General features: G+C 45.1%; 1 protein-coding gene across 1 annotated transcript in view; it reads right to left on the bottom strand.

Moving 5' to 3' along the window:
• Positions 1–1179: 1179 nt before the first annotated feature.
• Positions 1180–25356, bottom strand: part of gpr158a (G protein-coupled receptor 158a) — a 568943-nt gene continuing 544766 nt past the window's right edge. Inside the window, exons 10-11 of the mRNA XM_059638942.1 lie at positions 14198–14344; positions 1180–4221 (exon numbers count right to left, since the gene is read on the bottom strand). Coding sequence (XP_059494925.1) covers positions 2299–4221; positions 14198–14344 — 2070 coding nt within the window. The 3' untranslated portion in view covers positions 1180–2298. The remainder of the gene's footprint in view (positions 4222–14197; positions 14345–25356) is intronic.

Here is a 25356-nt window from a genome sequence, read left to right as displayed (position 1 = left end):
TCTATTTTCAGATCAGCACAATTACATCCATTAGATAGAACTTATTGGTTTAAAGACAGCGCTGGTACATATTTATCGTAACATATTTAATATTTATTAACTGTAAGGTACTTTGGAATGTCCTTAAATCATGAAAGACACTGTCTAAATGCAAGTTCCTTCTGGCCTTTCATCTAGGGGTCATCTGGAAACTCAGCAGCTGACTTTCTTGCGTAGAAATGCTAACAGAATTATTTTGAAAAACTAATAATGTAATTATTATTGCTTCCACTACTAATTACTCTCTACCTAATTCCCTTTCTCTTCATTCTCCTCAACCACTCATGAAGGCATTGAATCCTTGCTGGAGAAAGTTTCAACAAGTTCATAAACTAAATGGTAAAAAAATTGCAAAGCGGTAGGGCTTTTGCAGACATCTAGCCATGATTTCAACAGAAAAGCTCTGGATACCCCAGAGAAATGACATAGTCAAAACTTATCTGTCTAGTTTTTTTTGATCAGAGTTTTTCCAATCCCTTGCAAAGGCACACTGGCAGATGGCAGCAGCTCCCTTGAAATTGTTATTGTCTGGAATGTGCTGCTTGAAGAAAAGTGTCGGAAGCAGACTTGATATTAACCTTCAAAAGAGGAATTGGAATGTCACATGAAGGCAATTTCCCACTTCTCACGTGCTTTTGGTCAGGCATTCGGTCAGAGTACTCTAGGTGAGGGGACTTTGTCTCTGCAGTAAGTGGAATGAGTGACCGTCAGTCCGTGGCTCCATATCAACCAATTTGGGAAGTAGGGAATAGCGTGGGCTAGGAGATGTGCAAGCATCAGTCAGGGGCCTGGGCTTTTGTCATTCCCAGGGCTGTGAAGTTAGGTTGCATTAGTAGGTCGTTTGCAATCAGTCAGTTGGGCCCATCCACAGAAATCATGGATAAAGGGAGGTTGGTGGGGACAAGGGGACTGCTGCTTCACAAAGGAAACAGAATAAGTTATGCTTCGGGACTGGGAGCTACAGATCGGAGGTAATTCGGTCAGGCAATTGTGTATTGGGGGGGCAACATTTTCTGCAAGGGTGGGATATGGTAAAACATGGATGGGAAGGGGGTTATATAGGAAGGTGGGTTAAAGATGCTTTTCTTTACAGAAATCATGAACAAGCACAAGTTGAATTCGTATAATATAAACGTAATTTTATTGCAGATAAGGTTACCTTATTTACATGCTGCCACAAACCATAAAAGAGATCTATCAAATATTCCCTGGTGGATGCCAGAGCTTGTCAGTAGATAGAACAAGCACAGAATACAGTGTACAGGATACAGCCTCACTCACAATACAATTCAGTACAGTCCAAATGCTAAAGGTCAGAGGTTTAGCAAGTTGTCAGTCCTACCAGTAATTTTGCATGCAGAACACAGAAGCAAATATATGAGCTTACAGATTTGATCTTTTTCAGGTGCCAAACACCACTAAGATAAGGATAGTTGAAATCTATGATTCAACACATGATGAGTTATTGTTCAGAACTGTAATATCTCTAAATAAATGTGCACAAATAAGTTGATTTAAAAAGTGCAAACTGAGGATTGTCATGTAATACAGCAAATCTTTGTTTTCAAGGAATAGGCAACTGGAAAGAATCAGCTAATATAAATGAAGCTGAAGTTGGTTATATTTCACAAGGCTAGGTAGGACCACCAATTCCACTATTGCAGTGGCTAGATGTGCACTAGAAATAACCTTTGGAAAAAAAAAATACACAGAAACCTACCATTTGATATATCAAAAAACTTTCAACAGCTATTGATACCAAACTATAATTTTCAGGGAGTACATAAGAATCTGTAAACACCAGTTGAAACAAATGATCCACAATATAAATCACATTGAGTACAGTAGTATTTCGAAAATGTTATGGCTTGCAGGCCAAGTTGAAGCTCACTGTTGTCGTGTTTTTGTTTTTAAATAGAAATAAAATGGTTCCATTACTAAGAATAGGTGCTTCCGGTTGGTGTAACAGTACATGACCATTGCATAAAATAGAGTAGTTCTGTCACATAAGTGTTTCTAAATACTATAGCATTCCAGAATGCAAGTAAATCTGACAGAATATGTTCTCATTAGAATTGTATGCATATGAAAGAAAAATGATGAAATAAAGGCTGTCATACAAATTGGAATTTTAAGTTGAATCCTGCTTTCACTGTTTCTATTTGTTCTTATAATAAAGTATGTATTGTTTATATGAATTCTTAGTTTCATGATATGAAAACTTTGACTATTGTCAACTCAGGTTTATTAAATTTATTGTCACACATTTTTTCCCAATGATTGATCATCAAAATCCCAAGGGCAGATTGAAGCCATTTTTGCTGTGTTTACGCCTGTGCCCTGTGAACTGTTATTGTCCTTAGTTGCTGCTGTGTTTCTTTCTGCTACTTGTAGAATAGGACTACTCTCGTCAATGTCCCATGGACATATTTCAGCACATTTTTCTCTGTCTTTTCCTGCTCCATTGTTGTTGATGTTTTTGCTCTTTCCAATTGCAGAACCGGGAGTTACTTTGACTTCCCTAGGGCAGCTTTCAGCCAGATTGGGTTTGTCCACTTGGTTTTCTTCTTTCACGTCCTTTTCCTTGTGCTTTCCTTTCACTTTTACCTTGTTATCTTTTCTTTCTTTTGCTTTCTCTACCTCTTTCCCTTTCCCTGTGGATACCAATGTTTTCACAGACATCCCAAACCCTTTCATCATTATTTTTTTCTGGGGAATACTGTTCAATAAAGAGGCTGAGGCAGCTGAAGCTGGGCTCTTCTCCAAATCTGGTGACTCTGACGATTCAAATTCCCAAGGACAGACATTTGCTCTATCAATGGAAACTTGCTGTAGGCTACTGCTTGATATTATATGCTCTGGCATGGTCCCTTTGTTCTTTTCATTTCCCATCTCTCCCTTCTTCCCATCCCCTTTTGTACACTGGCTTGTTTCTGATGCTTTGCTTGGCGTTTCCTTGAAGTCCCAAGGGTGACTTTCACAAACCTTGGTTACTTTATTTGAATCCATATCTTCCGAAGTGGAAATAGTTTCAGGCTGCTGTGTTATAGTTGTGCTACTCTCTGGCAGGCTTGGTTGCGGCTCCTCAAAATCCCAGGGGCACACTTCTGATTTCTCAAGATTGGCCTGTGTTGCTTGCTTTTGTTTCACAACATTCTCCCCAGGCTTCTGTTTGTTTGTGTTCTGAGCCTTCACAGTTGAATGTGAACTGTGAATATTTTGTGATTCCACTGGTGCAATAGATACATGTTTCTGGATTCTTGATTCTGAAGGAGTAAGTGGCTGTTCTTGTAGCTCCCATGGACAGACTTCAGCTCTGTCAAATGGATCACTCAGTTGAGAGTTTGTTGTATCAGGGCTAACTGTGGACTGGCTATTAATGTGTTGCTTCATTATTCCAGCTTTAGGACCTCTTCTTGCCTCTTCGGAAATGGAAGAGTGGCCCAAAGAGTTTATTGGTTGGGATGGTTCCATTTCACGGTTATCTGCTGAGGGATAGCTTTTGGTAGCCTCTTTGCTTCTTTGCTGTAGTTTACAGTGCTTGGTGTGTTCATCCATGCTTTGTGTCTTTCCAGTCATTGCCAAAGTCTTTTCCTTTGCACTAGCAATGACACTGAGGGATTTCTGCAACATTGATGTTCTCGGATGCAAAGGCTTTTTGTCTGCACTTAAGTTATGTGCACTAGCAGACTTGCAAACTAAAGGGACAGATTCTGTAGAAATGTTGTCTGTCTTCTCAAGTGACTTTTTGGCTAACTTCTTCCCCATGAGTGAATCTAGAAGTCCAGCTTCTGTGTTGGAAACTTCAACCTTATTTGCCACAGAGATGTTGGATTCTTCACCTTGATCTGTCACATGATCATAGCTACTGAGAGATTTTTGCAGCAGTAAAGCTTTATTTTTCATAAAGTCTTCTTTTCCTTTCACACTTGAGCTAGTGGGATCAAACGGATTCTTCCTCGCAATACTGATGCTGTTCCTGGTTATTGAAAGCTCTGAATGTTCCTTGTCCTCTTTGCTGTACTGTCTACTTACTGTCTCTGGAATTTCAGTGATGCGCCGCATAATTGAACGTCCTAAACCTTTCTTTGAACTTCTCTTTTTTTGCAGATGTGGGTTATTAGCAGTCATCTTTTTCCTTTTGTAAATCTCCAGCTGTGCATATAGTTTCTTCAGTTCATCCTACAAATAAACAATGGTGTGTTTATGTCTGAGATCAGTTTCAACAGCAATCCTCTATATCGTGCAGTAAGTGTATTATCTGCACAGATTATACAAATACTTTCAAAAGTGTTAACTCAGTAAAGAAATCCATGATTATTGAAAATTTAAAACAACCTGTATCCCATTTTGGTTCTACATTTTTATAGTTATAAATTATTGGTATGCTGACTTAGATGGTTGTTTCCTTTCTTTGGCATTTCTACAAAGTCTCATTGAATTTCTTATGAAAATGAATCATATTTCAGTATTGTAGTTGTTAATCATGACTAAGTATCTTTTCAGTAAAATTGGAATTGATTAGATACATAATCTGAAATTTGTGCCTTTTTGTTAGATTTGTATCAATTCAATATAAATGTAGATGAGGTAAAAGAAAATTGTTCTTTTACATTAACTATTCTTACAGTAATTTGTTCTAAGTAGAAATCTAGAAATGGAAATGACGAGCAATAGATAATTTTACATTTAAGAGAAGACTTTGCTACTTAGTGTATTATTGATCCCTAGCCAGTTAGAGAAGCATGAGACGAGACAGTAATGCTTTTCTTGACAATGGGTTTTATTCAGTGAATGCAGTCTAACACATGCTGGCTTCAAACTTACCAATGCAGTGTAATATATCAATTAGAGATAATGGGAACTGCAGATGCTGGAGAATTCCAAGATAATAAAATGTGAGGCTGGATGAACACAGCAGGCCAAGCAGCATCTCAGGAGCACAAAAGCTGATGTTTCGGGCCGAGACCCTTCATCAGAGAGGGGGATGGGGAGAGGGAACTGGAATAAATAGGGAGAGAGGGGGAGGCGGACCGAAGATGGAGAGTAAAGAAGATAGGTGGAGAGAGTAGAGGTGGGGAGGTAGGGAGGGGATAGGTCAGTCCAGGGAAGACGGACAGGTCAAGGAGGTGGGATGAGGTTAGTAGGTAGCTGGGGGTGCAGCTTGGGGTGGGAGGAAGGGATGGGTGAGAGGAAGAACCGGTTAGGGAGGCAGAGACAGGTTGGACTGGTTTTGGGATGCAGTGTGTGGGGGGGAAGAGCTGGGCTGGTTGTGTGGTGCAGTGGGGGGAGGGGACGAACTGGGCTGGTTTAGGGATGCAGTAGGGGAAGGGGAGATTTTGAAACTGGTGAAATCCACATTGATACCATATGGCTGCAGGGTTCCCAGGCGGAATATGAGTTGCTGTTCCTGCAACCTTCGGGTGGCATCATTGTGGCAGTGCAGGAGGCCCATGATGGACATGTCATCTAGAGAATGGGAGGGAGAGTGGAAATGGTTTGCGACTGGGAGGTGCAGTTGTTTGTTGCAAACTGAGTGGAGGTGTTCTGCAAAGCGGTCCCCAAGCCTCTGCTTGGTTTCCCCAATGTAGAGGAAGCCGCACTGGGTACAGTGGATGCAGTATACCACATTGGCAGATGTGCAGGTGAACCTCTGCTTAATGTGGAATGTCATCTTGGGGCCTGGGATGGGGGTGAGGGAGGAGGTGTGGGGACAAGTGTAGCATTTCCTGCGGTTGCAGGGGAAGGTGCCGGGTGTGGTGGGGTTGGAGGGCAGTGTGGAACGAACAAGGGAGTCACGGAGAGGGCGGTCTCTCCGGAAAGCTGACAGGGGAGGGGATGGAAAAATGTCTTGGGTGGTGGGGTCGGATTGTAAATGGCGGAAGTGTCGGAGGATAATGCGTTGTATCCGGAGGTTGGTAGGGTGGTGTGTGAGAACGAGGGGGATCCTCTTGGGGCGGTTGTGGCGGGGGCGGGGTGTGAGGGATATGTTGCGGGAAATACGGGAGACGTGGTCAAGGGCGTTCTCGATCACTGTGGGGGGAAAGTTGCGGTCCTTAAAGAACTTGGACATCTGGGATGTGCGGGAGTGGAATGTCTTATCGTGGGAGCAGATACGGCGGAGGCGGAGGAATTGGGAATGGGGATGGAATTTTTGCAGGAGGGTGGGTGGGAGGAGGTGTATTCTAGGTAGCTGTGGGAGTCGGTGGGCTTGAAATGGACATCAGTTACAAGCTGGTTGCCTGAGATGGAGACTGAGAGGTCCAGGAAGGTGAGGGATGTGCTGGAGATGGCCCAGGTGAACTGAAGGTTGGGGTGGAAGGTGTTGGTGAAGTGGATGAACTGTTCGAGCTCCTCTGGGGAGCAAGAGGCGGCGCCGATACAGTCATCAATGTACCGGAGGAAGAGGTGGGGTTTGGGGCCTGTGTAGGTGCGGAAGAGGGACTGTTCCACGTAACCTACAAAGAGGCAGGCATAGCTGGGGCCCATGCGGGTGCCCATGGCCACCCCCTTTGTCTGTAGGAAATGGGAGGAGTCAAAAGAGAAGTTGTTGAGTGTGAGGACGAGTTCAGCTAGGCGGATGAGAGTGTCGGTGGAGGGGGACTGGTCGGGCCTGCGGGACAGGAAGAAGCGGACGGCCTTGAGGCCATCTCCATGCGGAATGCAGGTGTACAGGGACTGGACGTCCATGGTGAATATGAGGTGTTGGGGGCCAGGGAATTGGAAGTCCTGGAGGAGGTGGAGGGCGTGGGTGGTGTCACGGACGTAGTTGGGGAGTTCCTGGACCAAAGGGGAGAAAATGGAGTCCAGATAGGTGGAGATGAGTTTGGTGGGGCAGGAGCAGGCTGAGACGATGGGTCAACCAGGGCAGGCAGGTTTGTGGATTTTGGGAAGGAGATAGAAACGGGCCGTGCGGGGTTGGGGAACATTGAGGTTGGAGGCTGTGGGTGGGAGGTCCCCTGTGGTGATGAGGTCGTGAATGGTGTTGGAGATGATGGTTTGGTGCTCGGGTGTGGGGTCATGATCGAGGAGGCGGTAGGAGGTGGTGTCGGAGAGTTGGCGTCTGGCCTCGGTCTGGCCTTCCTTAGCAAGGGGCTCACCTTTGTCCCCCTACAACCACACATCAACGAATACCAGTCACGGTTGGACATAGAGCAGTTTTTCCGCCGTCAATGCCTCCATGCCTACTTCTTCAACCTGGAACCCAACCCTCCTTCCACTGACCCCTTCACCCGCTTCCAACACAAGTCCTCCTCCTGGACACAACCCCCAGGCCTCCTACCCTCCCTCAACCTGTTCATCTCCAACTGCCGTCGAGACATTAACCGCCTCAACCTCTCCACCCCTCTCACCCACTCCAACCTCTCCCCCGCAGAACGGGCAGCCCTCCGCTCCCTCCGCTCCAACCCCAACCTCACCATCAAACCCGCAGACAAGGGTGGCGCAGTGGTAGTATGGCGCACTGACCTCTACATCGCCGAGGCCTTGAGGCCATTCCGCATGGAGATGGCCTCAAGGCCCTCCGCTTCTTCCTGTCCCGCAGGCCCGACCAGTCCCCCTCCACCGACACACTCATCCGCCTAGCTGAACTCGTCCTCACACTCAACAACTTCTCTTTTGACTCCTCCCACTTCCGACAGACTAAGGGGGTGGCCATGGGCACCCGCATGGGCCCCAGCTATGCCTGCCTCTTTGTAGATTACGTGGAACAGTCCCTCTTCCGCACCTACACAGGCCCCAAACCCCACCTCTTCCTCCGGTACATTGATGACTGTATCGGCGCCGCCTCTTGCTCCCCAGAGGAGCTCGAACAGTTCATCCACTTCACCAACACCTTCCACCCCAACCTTCAGTTCACCTGGGCCATCTCCAGCACATCCCTCACCTTCCTGGACCTCTCAGTCTCCATCTCAGGCAACCAGCTTGTAACTGATGTCCATTTCAAGCCCACCGACTCCCACAGCTACCTAGAATACACCTCCTCCCACCCACCCTCCTGCAAAAATTCCATCCCCTATTCCCAATTCCTCCGCCTCCGCCGTATCTGCTCCCACGATAAGACATTCCACTCCCGCACATCCCAGATGTCCAAGTTCTTTAAGGACCGCAACTTTCCCCCCACAGTGATCGAGAACGCCCTTGACCGCGTCTCCCGTATTTCCCGCAACACATCCCTCACACCCCGCCCCCGCCACAACCGCCCCAAGAGGATCCCCCTCGTTCTCACACACCACCCTACCAACCTCCAGATACAACGCATTATCCTCCGACACTTCCGCCATTTACAATCCGACCCCACCACCCAAGACATTTTTCCATCCCCTCCCCTGTCAGCTTTCCGGAGAGACCGCCCTCTCCGTGACTCCCTTGTTCGTTCCACACTGCCCTCCAACCCCACCACACCCGGCACCTTCCCCTGCAACCGCAGGAAATGCTACACTTGTCCCCACACCTCCTCCCTCACCCCCATCCCAGGCCCCAAGATGACATTCCACATTAAGCAGAGGTTCACCTGCACATCTGCCAATGTGGTATACTGCATCCACTGTACCCGGTGCGGCTTCCTCTACATTGGGGAAACCAAGCGGAGGCTTGGGGACCGCTTTGCAGAACACCTCCGCTCAGTTCGCAACAAACAACTGCACCTCCCAGTCGCAAACCATTTCCACTCCCCCTCCCATTCTCTAGATGACATGTCCATCATGGGCCTCCTGCACTGCCACAATGATGCCACCCGAAGGTTGCAGGAACAGCAACTCATATTCCGCCTGGGAACCCTGCAGCCATATGGTATCAATGTGGATTTCACCAGTTTCAAAATCTCCCCTTCCCCTACTGCATCCCTAAACCAGCCCAGTTCGTCCCCTCCCCCCACTGCACCACACAACCAGCCCAGCTCTTCCCCCCCACCCACTGCATCCCAAAACCAGTCCAACCTGTCTCTGCCTCCCTAACCGGTTCTTCCTCTCACCCATCCCTTCCTCCCACCCCAAGCCGCACCCCCAGCTACCTACTAACCTCATCCCACCTCCTTGACCTGTCCGTCTTCCCTGGACTGACCTATCCCCTCCCTACCTCCCCACCTATACTCTCCTCTCCACCTATCTTCTTTTCTCTCCATCTTCGGTCCGCCTCCCCCTCTCTCCCTATTTATTCCAGTTCCCTCTCCCCATCCCCCTCTCTGATGAAGGATCTAGGCCCGAAACGTCAGCTTTTGTGCTCCTGAGATGCTGCTTGGCCTGCTGTGTTCATCCAGCCTCACATTTTAATATATCAGTTAACCTACATGAAACCCAATCAAAACAGTGATCGAAATGAGCAAGTGACAACCCCTTAAATGTACCCAGCAACAAAGGAAAGTTCTGAGAAAAGAATTTACATGAAAATTTAGTCACAGGGCCAATTATAAACTTCAACTCCCGTGGTGCACACCAATCATGGAAAAGCTAAAAGGTACTTGTAAACACCACATGCTCCCTCTCTCAGCACACACCAGTGTGGTTGTGACTGAGAAAGAGAGGCAGGCAGTCAGGAATAGTAACCCCTCCATGGCTCACTGCCTAAACCTGTTTTTGTCTCAGTCCAGGAACAAACACTTGAGGAGTTCCTCCAAATTGCTAACTCTCCTTCCACTGACCCCTTCTCCCACCTCCAACACACCCCCTCCTCCTGGACTCTACCCCACGGCCTCTTACCCTCCCTCGACCTCTTCGTCTCCAACTGCCGCCGAGACATCAATCGCCTCAACCTCTCCATCCCTCTCACCCACTCCAACATCTTCCCCGCAGAACGGGCAGCCCTCCGCTCCCTCCGCTCCAACCCCAACCTCACCATCAAACCCGCAGACAAGGGAGGTGCAGTGGTAGTATGGCGCACTGACCTCTACATCACTGAGGCCAAACGCCAACTCTCTGACACCTCCTCCTACCGCCCCCTTGATCATGATCTCACCCCTGACCACTAAACCATCATCTCCCAAACCATCCACAACCTCATCACTTGAGGTGACCTCCCACCCGCAGCCTCCAACCTCATCGTTCCCCAACCCTGCACCACCCACTTCTGTCTCCTTCCCAAAATTCACAAGCTTGCCTGCCCTGGTCAACCCATTGGACCCACCTGCTCCTGCCCCACCGAACTCATCTCCATCTATCTCAACTCCATTTTCTCGCGCTTGGTCCAGGAACTCTCTACTTACATCTGTGACACCACCCACGCCCTCCATCTCCTCCAGAAGTTCCAATTCCCCAGTCCCCAACACCTCAACTTTACCATGGACATCGAGTCCCTATACACCTGCATTCCCCATGCAGATGGACTAAAGGCCCTCCACTTCTTCTTGTCCCGCAGGCCCAACCAGTCACCCTCCACTGACACCCTCATCCACTTAGCCAAACCTGTCCTCACCCTCAACAACTTCTCCTTCAATTCCTCCCACTTCCTACAGACATAGGTACCCGCATGGGCCCAAGCTATGCCTGCCTCTTTGTAGGTTAAGTGGAACAGTCCCTCTTCCGTACCTACACTGGCCCTAAACCCCACCTCTTCCAACATTACATCGATGACTGTATCGGCGCCGCCTCGAGCTCCCATGTGGAGCTTGAATAGTTCATCCGCTTCACTTACACCTTCTACCCAAACCTTAAGTTCACATGGACCATCTCTGATACCTCTCTCTCCTTCCTGGACCTCTCTGTTTCCATCTCTGGCATCCACTTGGAAACCGATATCCATTTCAAGCTGACCAACTCCCACAGCTACCTAGAATACATCTCCTCTCACCCACCTTCCTGCAAAAAGGCCATCCCCTATTCCCAATTCCTTCACCTCCACCGCATCTGCTCCCGAGATGAAGCATTCCACTCCTGGACATCCCAAATGTCGTCATTTTTCAAGGACTGCAACTTTCCCTCCCCGGTGGTTGAAAATGCCCTCGACCGTGTCTCTTGCATTTCCCACAACTCATCCCTCACACCCCCTCCGCGCAATAACAACCAAAACAGAATCCCCCTCATCCTCAAGTACCACCCCACAAACATCTGGATCCAACAAATCATCCTCCGACACTTCTGCCATCTGCAATCTGACCCCACCACCAAAGACATTTTTCCCTCCCCACCCTCATCTGCTTCCCGGAGGGACCACTCTCTCCGGGACTCCCTTGTCCACTGCACACTCCCCTCCAGCCCCACCACATCTGGCACTTTTACACCTGCCCCTACCCCTCCCCCTCACCCTTATCCCAGGCCCCAAGAAGACTTTTGACATCAAACAGATGTTCACCTGCACATCTGCTAATGTGGTATACTGTATCCGCTGTTCCTGTTGTGGCCTCCTCTACATCGGGAAACCAAGCGGAGGCTTGGGGACCGCTTTGCAGAACACCTCCGCTCAGTTCACAACAAACAACTGCACCTCCCAGTCGCGAATCATTTCAACTCCCCCTCCCACTCCTTGGATGACATGACCATCATGGGCCTCCTGCAGTGCCACAATGATGTCACCCGAAAGCTGCAGGAACAGCATCTCATATTCTGCTTGGGAACCCTGCAGCCCAATGGTATCAATGTGGACTTCACAATCTTCAAAATCTCCCCTCCCAAGACCGTATCCCAAAACCATCCCACCCCTCCCCATATCCCGAACCATTCCTCCCACCTCAAGCCCCACTCCCATGTCCTACTCGCTGACCTCATCCACCTCCTTGACCTGTCTGTCCTCCCAAGACCAACCTATCCCCTCACTAACTCCCCACCTACATTCACCTTTACTGGCTCTAACTTTGACCTGGCAGCATCTCAGGAGCACAAAAGCTGACGTTTCGGGCCTAGACCCTTCATCAGAGAGGGGGATGGGGAGTGGGAACTGGAATAAATAGGGAGTGGGGGGCGGACCGCAGATGGAGAGAAAACAAGATAGGTAGAGAGGAAAGTATCGATGAGGAGGTAGGAAGGGGATAGGTCAGTCCAGGGAAGATGGACAGGTCGAGGAGGTGGGATGAGGTGGTAGGTAGGAAATGGAGGTGCGGCTTGAGATGGGATGAAGGTATGGGTGAGAGAAAGAACAGATTAGGGAAGCGGAGACCGGCTGTGCTGGTTTTGTGATGTAGTGGGGGGAGGGGAAGAACTGGGCTGGTTTTGGGATACAGTGGAGGTAGGGGAGAGTTTGAAGCTTGTGAAGTCCACATTGATACCATTGGGCTGCAGGGTTTCCAAGCGGCATATGAGTTGCTGTTCCTGCAACCTTCGGGTGGCATCATTGTGGCACTGCAGGAGGCCCATGATGGACATGTCGTCTGAGGAATGGTAGGGGGAGTTGAAATGGTTTGCGACTGGGAGGTGCAGTTGTTTGTTGCGAACCGAGCGGAGGTGTTCTGCAAAGCGGTCCCCAAGCCTCTGCTTGGTTTCCCCAATGTAGACGAAGCCACACCGGGTGCAATGGATACAATATACCACATTGGCAGATGTGCAGGTATGCACATCTGCTTGATATGGAAGGTCATCTTGGGGCCTGGGATGGGGGTGAGTGAGGAGGTGTGGGGGCAAGTGTAGCACTTCCTGCGGTTGCAGGGGAAGGTGCCAGGTGTGGTGGGGTTGGAGGGGAGTGTGGAGCGGACAAGGGAGTCGCGGAGAGAGTGGTCTCTCCGGAAGGCAGACAAGGGTGGGGATGGAAAAATGGCTTGGGTGGTGGGGGCAGATTGTAGATGGTGGAAGTTTTGGAGTATGATATGTTGTATCCGGAGGTTGGTGGGGTGGTATGTGAGAACGAGGGGGATCCTCTGGGGGCGGTTGTGGCGGGGGCGGGGTGTGAGGGATGTGTTGTGGGAAATGTGGAAGACGCGGTCAAGGGCGTTCTCGACCACTGCAGGGGAAATTTGCAGTCCTTGACGAACGTGGACATCTGGGATGTGCGGGAGTGGAATGCCTCATCCTGGGAGCAGATGCGGCTAGGCGGTGGAATTGGAATAGGGGATAGAATTTTTGCAGGAGGGTGGGTGGGAGGACTTGTATTCTAGGTAGCTGTGGGAGTCAGTGGGCTTGAAACGGACATCAGTTTCTAGCTGGTTACCTGAGATGGTCCAGGAAGGTGAGGGATGTGTTGGAGATGACCCAGGTGAACTTGAGGTTGGGGTGGTCCCCTCCCCCCACTGCATCCCAAAACCAGCCCAGCCGGTCTCCGCTTCCCTAACCTGTTCTTCCTCTCACCCATCCCTTCCTCCCACCTCAAGCCGCACCTCCATTTCCTACCTACCACCTCATCCCACCTCCTCGACCTATCCATCTTCCCTGGACTGTCCTATCCCCTCCCTACCACCTCACCTATACACTCCTCTCTACCTATCTTGTTTTCTCTCCATCTTCAGTCCGCCGCCGCCCCCCCCCATTCATTCCAGTTCCCTCTCCCCATTCCCCTCTCTGATGAAGTGTCTAGGCCCGAAATGCTGCTTGGCCTGCTGTGTTCATCCAGCTCCACACTCTGTTATCTTGGATTCTCCAGCATCTGCAGTTCCCATTATCATTAACTTTGACCTGTCTGTCTCCTCTCCACCTACCTTCAATGTGCAAAGAAACATATTTCCTCTAATTTTCAGTACTTAGCTTACCCAGCCCATATGACAGTGGGGCGAATATTTAGTCTTATTATTTCATAAATTATTTTTTCTTTACCTTACTTTTAAATGTTGTTTTTAACTTTCTTCCAGCAGCCTAGATTATTTATCTATAAGCACTTCAGAGTTCTTGACACCACCAATCATTAATATTGCTCGTTTGATTGGCTCTGTTTAACAAAAATAAATAAGCATGGTCTCCTGTCTTCCATTCTAACTTCAACATTCCCCTTTGTATATTCTAACCTGCATCCCTTCTCTGAACCATCTATACATTCTTAAAATATATTACACTTTTAAGAGTTTCCAGTTCTGAACAAAAGTTATTGATCTAAAGTTTCTACTCTGTTCCTTGTCTCTTCAGATGTTGAAAGAACTGTTAGGTGTTTACAATGTTTCTGTTTCACATTTCCAGAATCTACAATAATTTGCTTTTATGTGAGTATAGCCTGATGTTTACTGAGAGGAAGAAATGTATCATTCATGTTATGTTAAAACAAACAAAATTAGTTGCAGAATTTGACACCAAGAAAAGTTCCCTGTTTTTACCCTAATGTCATCAGGATCAAGGCTGTGCTCACTCCAGGCTGAGGTGATGCTGCTGTTCAAGTACGACCCTGATCTTCCCATGTCCAGCTCATCTTCATAGGCCTCTGTTGCTATGTCATCTCTGGGGTTGATACCTGCTTGAAGGAACTAGAAGAAAAGAATAAAAAGCAATTATATCCGGCTCTTCTTAAACTGGTTTGGTTGAAAACAGACAATAGAGTGTTTCCAATGCTGTATTTTGTTTCAACTAATTTATTGTCTTATAATTAAATTGTTAAAAGTCACCTTATTTCCAGTTATAAATGCTCTAAAATTGATATAGTCTTGGGTCCAAAGCCTGCTTCTATTCATTACACATCCTTCAGGGATACTTTAATTCATAGAACATAAACACATATTCACATTTAGGTTACAAACTATAGATTCAGACATCCTTGTAGAATGCTATTCAGCATGAAAAACATTCTTTACTCAAGAACCCAAAATTGTATTCATCTTGGGGCCTTGTGATTTCAAATATATTCATATATAATTTCAAGTAATGTCATCCATCCCCAGAAAAGGCAGTGGAAAAGTGTCAAGAGAATGTACTTCAACAGTTCATTTCCAGTCTGTTATAATGGCAACCAAAAGTCTCCAGATTTTACTGGCTTTATCTTCCTTTATCAACTTTCAAGGCCTCACTATTCCCTCTGATTTCAAACAGAACCACTATAACTTCTTCATTACAAAAGCTGCCTCTTAGAAACAAACTGGGGAGGAATTTTAACCTTCTGCCACCACAATAGAATATTGATGTAGGAATTGAAAGTAAATGAGACATTATTCTGGCCTGAGTTCACTCCATTTACAAGCTACCACTTTCTCTTTTCAAGTCAGCTGAAGCTCTCACTACAAACGATGAGAGAAGCATGTCAGTGAGCAACTGTGGGGTCAGGAGAGATCAAGATAAATTTAAAACTTACATCCCTTTAAGTTTTAAGTTTTAAATTTCAGAATTTAATTCTATCTTAAGAAGGGCTTGTCAATTTTTCAACAGTTTTTTAAAACATCATTTTACATCCTATGCTTTTATTTCAGGTAGGTATAGAAAGAAAGATACAAGAACATGTGATCAAATTGAATTGAAGAAAATCTCTATCCTCTTGTCATCCTTTTTTTCTTTATTCTATGCAGGATGTTGGAGCTGTTGGCAAGGCAGGCATGTGTTACACAAACAAAACTGGCCTTTAACTGGACAAGTCAGTATCAGAAATCACACAACACCAGAGCTTTTGTGCTCCAGAGATGGTGCTTGGCCTGCTGTGTTCGTCCAGCTTCACACTTTGGTACCCAGGTCATATCCAACAGGTTTATTTGAAATCATAAGTCCCTTCATCACTTGAAATGAGAGACAAGAGTCGAACACTCTTGGTCATCTGCAGAGATTTATTATTCGACACTCCATTCTGACTAGTTGTATGATGTTTTGATCGCTCTGCCCTTGATCTCTCTGCCTATACATTCTGTGTCTGTGTGGTCTTCTTTCACACTTCACCTGGTGAAGGGGCTGCCCTCCAAAAACTTGTGACTTCAAACAAACCTGTCGGACTATAACCTGGTGTTGTGCGACTTCTGGCTTTGTCCACCCCAGTCCAACACCAGCACCTCAACATCACATTCTGAAGTCACATAGAGACTGTACTCTCAAGGACATTAGTGGGCAATCACTGATACTTACAGTCACCATCATCAAGTTTAATTTCCAATTCCTGACTTGCTCATTGTTTGGGTGGATTTGAACCCAACGTATTAGCCTGCACCTCCGGATTTCCAGTCCAGTGAGATTCGCACTATTTGTCACTCACTAACTTCTGTTTAACGTACAGATGAACCTTCCTACATTGAAGTCAGAATCATTTGTATAATACCACAAACAGCAAGAGCCATGTTTGACCCCACTGGATAGATATTCCAGTTATAAAAAACTCTGCCCTTGACCATCACCCCCTGGTTCTTATCAGTCAGCCAATCCTGGATCCAATGAGCCAAATTTCATTAGATCCCATGGGCTCTTATGTCAAGGCAGACAAGGCTAGGGGCCAAGTGCTGGAAAATGAAGATAGAATTGTTAGGAATTTTTTGACTAGTGCAGACTCAATGGGCCAAAGGGCCTTTTTTGTGAGCTATCAACCTCTGTGTCGAACATACTACTTACACAATCTCCCCTTAAATATGGTGTGATCATGAATGCTGCCAATTAAACGATCGACTCCCTACCTCCATGTAATTAGCTTCCACTGAAACACCCCCTGCTGAGTTCACACAACACAGCATTCTAACCAACTTTCTGATGTTCTGCCAGGAATTACCATGAGCACTCTGCTGGCATTCCTGTGGCTGGCAGCATCAGGACAGGTTAAAAGGGAAACCGGGTGGTGTGCTAGACCCAGAGTCTGTCTCAAGATTAACATGTGATGGGGTGGTCAGGAGGTGTTTAGCTATCTGCTCTTCCAATGCATGTATGATGTGGTGATAGATCTCGCACTCTTGATTTTCTGCTAAGATACAACCTATTTCAGGACCAATCCTTTGCCTAAACTGCTGGCCACAACGCAAGGCAATTTAACAACTGGATTCACACGAATGATTTTGGATATATTTCTATCTATAAATATCCAGCTGTATTTCAAGGACAACAGGGATTGTTGTACATTTGTACGGTTTGGCTGTGAAAATTGTTTTGCTGCCTTACGCTCTCAAGGGTCCAATTTAAATCGAAAAGTCGCAGCTTCATGAGGTTTTGAGCACAGCGACTAGATTTTAATGGAGACACAGGGGAGGCCTGTGCTACATCAAAGTTGCCGCAGGAACCAAGGAGGATTTGTTGGGATGTTAAGAGAAACAAGGATGCTTCTACAGCACGCAGAAGGAAGCTTTTGATCTCTCTTGGTCTGATCCTCCCTGACACCAGCAGCTGTTTGGAAACTCTGCCTCTGAATTGACCCAAACAATTGGTGTGGAACTGTCTTTGCCCGCTGCCTTGGCACCATTCTCACCAAGAGGGAGCAGGAGGCCAAGTTCAAACACAAGCTAAAACAAGGTCAGCAGTTAAAACTGCGGGACCATAAACTTTCAGACATCAACAAGCATATCCATCATAAAACCACTCCACAGCAAACCTGCAGGTGTTAAAATCAGTCCCAACAATTCTGCTCCTTTAATCATTCACAATCATCCTGCTGTAATTACTTTATTACTTTGTGCTTTTAGAAACTGAGGGCTTAAATGAGAAAGAGCTGTTTTGAAACTAGTATTTGAAAGGGTGGCTGCAAGTTTTGAAAAGCAAAGTAATCTGACTCTCAGATAAAATCAAAATGCTGTGATCACTGCACATATGAAACAAACAGAAGTAACATGTTAGAGAAAACAAAGTGTGGAGCTGGATGAACACAGCGGGCCAAGCAGCATCTCAGGAGCACAAAAGCTGACGTTTCAGGCCTAGGCCCTTCATTAGAAAAGGGGGATCGGGAGAGGGAACTGGAATAAATAGGGAGAGAGGGGGAGGCGGACCGAAGATGGATAGAGGAGAAGATAGGTGGAGAGGAGACAGAGAAGTTAGAGGGGCGGGAATGGAGCCTGTAGATGTGAGTATAGGTGGGGAGGTAGGGAGGGGATACTCAGTCCACCTGGCAGCATCTGTGGAGAGCAAAAGAGAGTTAACATTTTGAGATGGTCTGATGAAGGGTCTAGGCCCAAAACGTCAGCTTTTGTACTCCTGAGATGCTGCTTGGCCTGCTGTGTTCATCCAGCTCCACACTTCGTTATCTATTAATCTAACCTTCTGCCTTCAGGAATCTTTGGATAAGTACCCTATGTTCTTGTGAGTTTCCTCATCTCTAGTTCATCATTAATTACTCCCTGGTCTTGCTACATCTTCCAAAGTGCATCACCTCACACCTTTCAAGTTAAATTCTTCTGCCATTGATCTGTCCATCTGGCCAACCTATATGGCGATGAATGAGGCTTTCCCCAAGCCTACAGTTCTGGTGACATTATGGCAGGTTAGTGGCTATGTTCCCTTTTATACAGAGGATTTAACATCTATTGCTGTTGTAGAGAAGCTCTTGCTGTGCAGACGTCTCATCTACATGGATGTGATGTTGACATAACGTAGGGCCTGTGTGCTTCTGAGGACACTGCTTTCTGAAATAACCCCTGAAGTGTCCCTCGCTTGATCATTCTAATTGGCTGTCAGCTTGTACAGAGCAGTGGCCATTCTCTATGAAAACCATCTAAAACACTGTATAGACGGCACGTCAGACAACAGAATTTAAGCTAGAGTGTGAATTTATCCCTCATACACCTTCCAAACCATCTTCATGTTCTGGCAAAATGCCATCCTGAGAATTCTCCCATCCTGGAAATTGTCTTCTTTTAGACTCTTGCCAAGGGGCGGTGCTCTACAAGTTCTGTTACCATTTTTGGTTGACTCATGAAACTTGGGCATTGCTATCTATGCTGGCATTTATTGTCCATCCCTAGCTGTCCTCAACAAAGTAGTGATGAGCTACCTTCCTGAACTGCTGCATTCCAATTGTTGTAGGTAGATATACAATGTTATTAGGGATGGAGTTCCAGGCTTTTGACCCAACAACACTGAAGGAACAGGAATATATTTCCAGGTCCAGGTGGTGATTGGCTTGGAGGGGACCTGCAAGCAGTGCTAATCCCGTGTATCTCCTATACTTGTCATTCTCCGTGGCAGCAGGCATGGGTTTGGAAGGTGCTGTTGAAGGATCTTTGGTAAATTTCTGCAGCCTATCTTGTAGATAGTATGCACTGCTGCTACTGATCATCGGTGGAGGGAGTGGATGCTTAAGGATGTAGTGCCAATCAAATAGGTTTCTTTATCCTGAAAAGTGTCAAGTGCCTTGTGTGTTCTTCAAGATGCAGGCATCTAGGCAAGTGGGGAGTATCCATTCATATCCCTGATTTGGCCTTGTGGATGGCGGGCAAGCTTCAGGAAGTCTGGAGGTGAATTACTTGCTACAGTATTCCTAGCGTCAGCTCTTATAGTCACTGTGTTTACATAGTTGGTCCAAATCAATTTCTGGTCAATGGCAACTACGAGGATGTTGATAGTGGGGGATTCAGCGATGGTAATGCCACTGAATATCAAGGGGCTGTGGTTAGATTATCTCTTATTGGGTGGTTATTGCCTTATGCAATCATAGGCAAACACCTCCACTTCTGACTTTATGGTCATTGATGAAGTAGCTGAAGATGTCTGAGTATAGAGTACATCAACTTGATGTGCAAACTAACACAAGAACATACTTTGAAGAATCTTTCAGTGCTCAACTGAAGTTCAAATACAGACAGCATGTTTCTCTGTTAGATACTTACTGTTCTATGGCTGTTCCATGATCGGGTACACTTGTGTAGTTATCATCATATTTACTTTACAGCCCTATCAACATTAGGTGGCGCTGTTGCTCCTTCATCCATCACCACCTTGATCTGCATCTCTCGGTGGCAGTGACAGTAAAGGGTTTGAGGTTTTAATTGAACTTTATTCCTTGGGCCAAATAAAACTACATTTTCAATTCAACAAATCCATCCATCTTTCGAGGCCTTTGGGATTACTGAGATGAATGATAGGGAAATGTCGAACTTATGCTAAGCAGATAGGTAGAGGAGGGTGAGGAAGGGGAGAAGCAGATGATGAGAGGTGAGAGTGGTGGTGGAACAGAAGAGGAAAGTGAATGAGGGAAAGCAACAGCATACAGTTCTGGTCACCACATTATTACCAAAAGGATGTGGGTGCTTTGGAGAGGGTGCAGAGGAGGTTCACCAGGATGTTGCCTGGTCTGGAGGGTGCTAGCTATGAAGAGAGGTTGAATAGATTAGTAATATTTTCATTAGAAAGACGGAGATTGAGGGGTGACCTGATTGAGGTCTACAAAATCACGAGGGATAGAGACGGGGTGGATAGCAAGAAGCTTTTTCCCAGAGTGGGGGACTCAATTACTAGGGGTCATGAGTTCAAAGTGAGAGGAGGAAAGTTTAAGGGAGATACGTGTGGAAAGTTCTTTACGCAGAGGGTGGTGGGTGTCTGGAATGTATTGTCAGCAGAGGTGGTAGGCGCAGACACAATGGCGTTTTTTAACACGTATCTAGACAGGTATATGGATGGACAGGGAGCAAAGGGATACGGACCCTTAGAAAATAGATGACAGGTTTAGACAGAGGATCTTGATCAGCGCAGGCTTGGAGGGGCGAAGGGCCTGTTCCTGTGCTGTAATTTTCTTTGTTCCTTGTTCAGAAGGGAGATGGAGGAAACACAAGATATGGGTTGCTTGCTCCAGCTGTGATTCAGTTGCTGGTGTTCTTACAAGGTGGAGTTGCTGGTGGAGTTACAAGGCTTTGGTTTCTAATCAGTCTCCAGAACTTGAGCGCAAAAATCGAGGTTGACACTGCGGTGTAATACCGAAGATTTGCTGCATTGTTGGAGGTGATGCAATTCTGTACAACCCACCCAAGACAATGATTCTGGGGAATGTGAAGGGCTTGCATCTCCTGTGCTGTTAATATGATATCAAGGGTATTCAACAGTTGTGGAAGGACCATTAAGGCAAATTATTTGGAAAAGGAAGCCTTGCTAGGATTGATTTCCAGGTATGAGATAATCAAATCACCCTTCGAATACAAACAATTAGCTAATCGAGATACACCAGCAATTGTAAAAGGAAGGACATATACATGCTAATTCTTTGTACATTTTCCATGTGATGTCTTAATAGAGACTAATCAGCGAAGAAGCCAAAAGGGATGGCAACTCACTAAATTGGCAAGTACATCCTTTTCCAAATAAAATTAAGACCTGTTGCAGTCAAAGGTGGACAGGGTTAATGAGGGAAGGCATTTGCATCACATGGTCAGTAAGGAGCACTGTCAATGTAAGTGGAGATTTTGTCTGAGTGAGACAAAGTATGAATGAGTGAAACTGAAAATCTGGTCCCAAGTAGGAATTCAGTGCAAATGGAGACAGGAGGTGCCTTAACTAAAACTTAGTACAAGAAGTAAATCTTCCAGAGTGAGAGAGGATAAAAAGTGTGATCAAGAGCCCAAACTGCAATAAGACCAGTGGCAGAGAGAAAGCACAACCCACAGCTTAACATGAATGCAGGAAAAGTAGCTCCATTGTAATATTTCTAATCTTTAAAATGTAAGTAAGGCCTTCATTTTGTGTTCAGGTTTCTAATGTCTTTCTTCTCTCCTGTCTTAAGAGTAACTTGTTAAGTATAAGATTAATTCTGGTGTTTTGTCCTAAAACATAATTACAGTAAATTGTAAAGAGCAGGGAATTGAGAGTAAATCAAACACGATAACAATGGCAGAACAGTAGCTTCCAGAAGCTTCCACATGTTGCAGCAGCAACACATCACCTGTTTGTAAAACATAATTACAATAAATTGTAAAGAGCAGGGAATTGAGAGTAATTAATTAAATCAAACACGATAACAAAGGAAAAATCAAGAGGTAAGGAGGGCACGTAATCATGGGTGATGTTAATCTTCATCCACATTGGGAAAGTCAAGTTGGCAGAGATAGCTATAAGTAAGAATTCTTCGGGTCTATTTGGGACAGCTTTTGAGAACAATATGTTGTAGATCCAACCAGGGTCAATGGAATTGATGAAAACAGAAATTCTGATGTGCCTTTGTCCTGATGCATCACAAACTTCAAGTCCCAAAGGCTATTTATTCTTGAAATTTTAAACAAACATTATTCTTCTACTCTGCTTATACAGAGAAGTTGCTAAATTTGAGCTTACCTTTTACAAAATTATTTTTATGGGCCATGAAATCAAACCAGCAACTCAGACTGGCTACCAGATGGCCTCAACAATGTTCTAGATGAGACCAACAAGTTCTGAACTGCTTTGCTTCGTATCATTAGAATGCCCAGTAGGAGAAATACTCCCCTTCTAAGTTGGATTTATGGGTTTTTAGCCATTTGACTTGATTTTATAGCTATTCAGTTCATACATGTTTTCTTAAAAGTCTTTCTCCAGTCTCAGCCTATCTGCAGGTGGGATGGAAACAACTTTAAACAAAAAGGATTATCATCGGTTTAAAAACAGAACCGCAGGCGAGCATGCGATTGATTGGTGCATATACTTTCAGCTTCCTAAAGGTCAATGAGTCAGCACGTGGTTACAATTACAGTCAAATATTAATTACCTATTGAGTGGATACATTTTTTTAACAGCAGCTGTAGATGATCTACGGTAATTATGTAAGGCCATTTTTAAGATAAATTCTCTCATTAAACTAATTGACGTGGAATTAAACACAGTCTGGTTCGGAATGGAGCAGGGTGGAACCCCTCCTGAACTATATTCTTTACATTTTAGTCACAATTACCCCTTTGGCACTGGAAATGTACTTAGAAACCCTGATCTCTGTCTATCTAAAAACTATACTTGGCCTCATGCAGCCTGCTCTGGATGGTGCTAGTAAATTTGTTTTGGTGAAACTGTGATGAATTGTAACTCAGTTTTCAAGAAAGAGATAAGGAAGTCTATAACGTTATATTTGTAATCAAGCCAAAGGATGATGCCCTTATAACGACTTCACCTCCCTCTTCTTTTTTTAAAAGTTAGAGAAGCAATAATCCCACAATTCAAAAGGCCTTATCCTCTGGAATAGTCAAGTGAGAAACATAGGATGGTTGGACAAGCATTTCATACATCATTAATTGTGCTTTGTCGGCAGTGAATATTCAATAGCCAATAGCCTATTGCTCAATGGATAATCATTGCTATAAAATTAATTAATGTCTCTTGTAAGAATTTAATGTTATAATTTGAATCCGGAGGTTAATAGTAGCATCAGTTTTAATATGCTGGCGCACAGAGACGGGGAGAATGGGGCACGAGTCTGGGAGCATACAGGAAACCAGAAAGTGATTGCAGAGCTTCTGAACTCGTGTCTTCGCATTACTAATTGTAATCTTTGATCATAATTTCTTCAACTCCTTTCTCTGTTACTGTCTTCTTACCTTGCATTCACCTGTGTGTTCTAGGAAGCCATGGAAACTATTTCAAGCAAAAACCACACTTAAATGAACTATCATTTGAATGAAACAAATACACTATCTTTCTCAAAGAGGTTGCTCACATAGAGCCTAACACTGTAGTTAAATAAGGACATCAGTGGGTTTTGGCTGATTTCTTGCTGTCAATTTCAGCAATTGGCACACACGCCCCCATCCACTCCCAAGCCTACTCTTGCTTCTTCTAATTCTGCCCCCACATCTTGACTTTTTAAACATGGCTTGATATGAGTTAAGCTAATAAAATGTTCTGTTATAGCTATATGCAGTATTGTATATCCTTGAATGGGTGACAGCTGAGTTTGTCATGCATATCAAGTGAAAAATACTTTATTCCTTTTCTAGTTTAAATAAAACTCGCTCAGGTTGACAATAATTATGCTTCAAACCTGATGCAGAAGGCATGTGGCAGGAATATACCTGAATTGGGTAGACACCTGTTATATATAACTTGACCATAGTCTCAAATGTTAATGCTGTCCTCTTCCATTTAATTATTTTCTATAGTAAAAAAAAAATCAGCAGATGAGCACTGACCTAATGGGTACAGAATGTAAAATGTGGCTTTTGCATCCTGACAAATGAAGAGTGTTAGTGCACAGGCTGGATTCAATTAAAACAAAGCCACCATGCTCAAAAGCAAAGGTTAAGTCTCTCTTCATGTTATGATTTGAAAAATCAAACATTGTTAATTGACAAAAGTACACCAGTCTGAAGACCATGAAGATCTGACAAAGCATTGTGAGACTTGGGTCTGAAAATGCAGCAGATGCTGGGTGCACATCATGCATAATTTCATACATGTCTGAAAGGACTACGCTTCATTATGCCTCAAGCCAATTAGAAAGCCAATGACTCACGTACAGAAAAAAATCACAACATTAAAATGCATGGTATTAAAACGTCACTACAAAAGAAAACGACACAAGGATAGATTTTTCAGTTTCCGCAGTGGCAGAGAGAACAAGGTGTAGAGCTGGATGAACACAGCAGGCCAAGCAGCATCAGAGGAGCAGGAAGGCTGATGTTTCGGGCCTAGACCCTTCTTCAGAAAAATACCCCCCACAGTGGGAGCACTGTTTATGATCCTGCGCTCACCTGACCTTACTAAATCTGGTGAGATTGACCTGATTAATTTTACACAAATTGCTTTTGGTGCTGATTGAAATTGGCTACCAATGGCATGTAGGATCAATTAGCAGCAGCAGCTGCTGCTTAAAAGGGCTTCATCCTTCTGGTTGTGTAGTATGCTGGAAACGGTCAGGAGAGATTGGAAAGAAACCCTTTCTTCATGCACCTTTGCAAGTGCTGCAGCAAGAAGCCCAGTATAGGAGGATTATACTGAATGTGACTTCAAAGTGTCCTCTGCATGGGAACAGCACTTGATTTGCTTGGTGCAAGGGATACATCTTTATGTGCCAAATATTATGCAGAATAGATGCTTTGATTTTAATTGTGAATATTCTTCAAATTTCCAAACAATTGTATAGATTTTTTTGCAGGACTAAAACAAGACATTTGATCCAACTAGTCTGTACCAGCATTTATGCCCAACCAGCCTCTTCCCGTCTGCCTTCATCAAACCCTATCTGTTTAGTCTTCTATCAGCTTCACCATCCTGTACTTACCAACATTTTCCCTAAATGCATGAATGCTATTAGCCTGAGTTATTCCACATGGAAATGAGTGTCACCTTCTCACAGCTTGGTATCATCTCAAAAAATCTTCTCTGAACTGTCTCTACTGCCTTAATATCCTGCATTAATGGAGCACCCAACAGCGGACAAAACATTCAAACAAAAAAATTACATTTTAGCATTTCTATATCTGAAACCCAATCTTTCTGCTCGTCAGTCCTTTTAAAGCAGTCTTTTCCACAAAATAAGTCACTTCAAACTGCTCTGCATTAATTTCCATCCACCTATTTTCGTCATCACTCTGGAAGCTTCTTTTCCTTCAGACTTAACCTATTTCTTTATTTTTGCATCATTTGCAATATTTAATATTCTATCCCCAAATGCAAGTTTAAATCATTTAATGTATGTTAAGGGAAATAT

The sequence above is a fragment of the Stegostoma tigrinum genome, chromosome 2, assembly GCF_030684315.1.
Source record: "Stegostoma tigrinum isolate sSteTig4 chromosome 2, sSteTig4.hap1, whole genome shotgun sequence".
In the NCBI taxonomy this organism is placed as follows: domain Eukaryota; kingdom Metazoa; phylum Chordata; class Chondrichthyes; order Orectolobiformes; family Stegostomatidae; genus Stegostoma; species Stegostoma tigrinum.
This window is presented reverse-complemented; position numbering and strand designations above follow the sequence as displayed.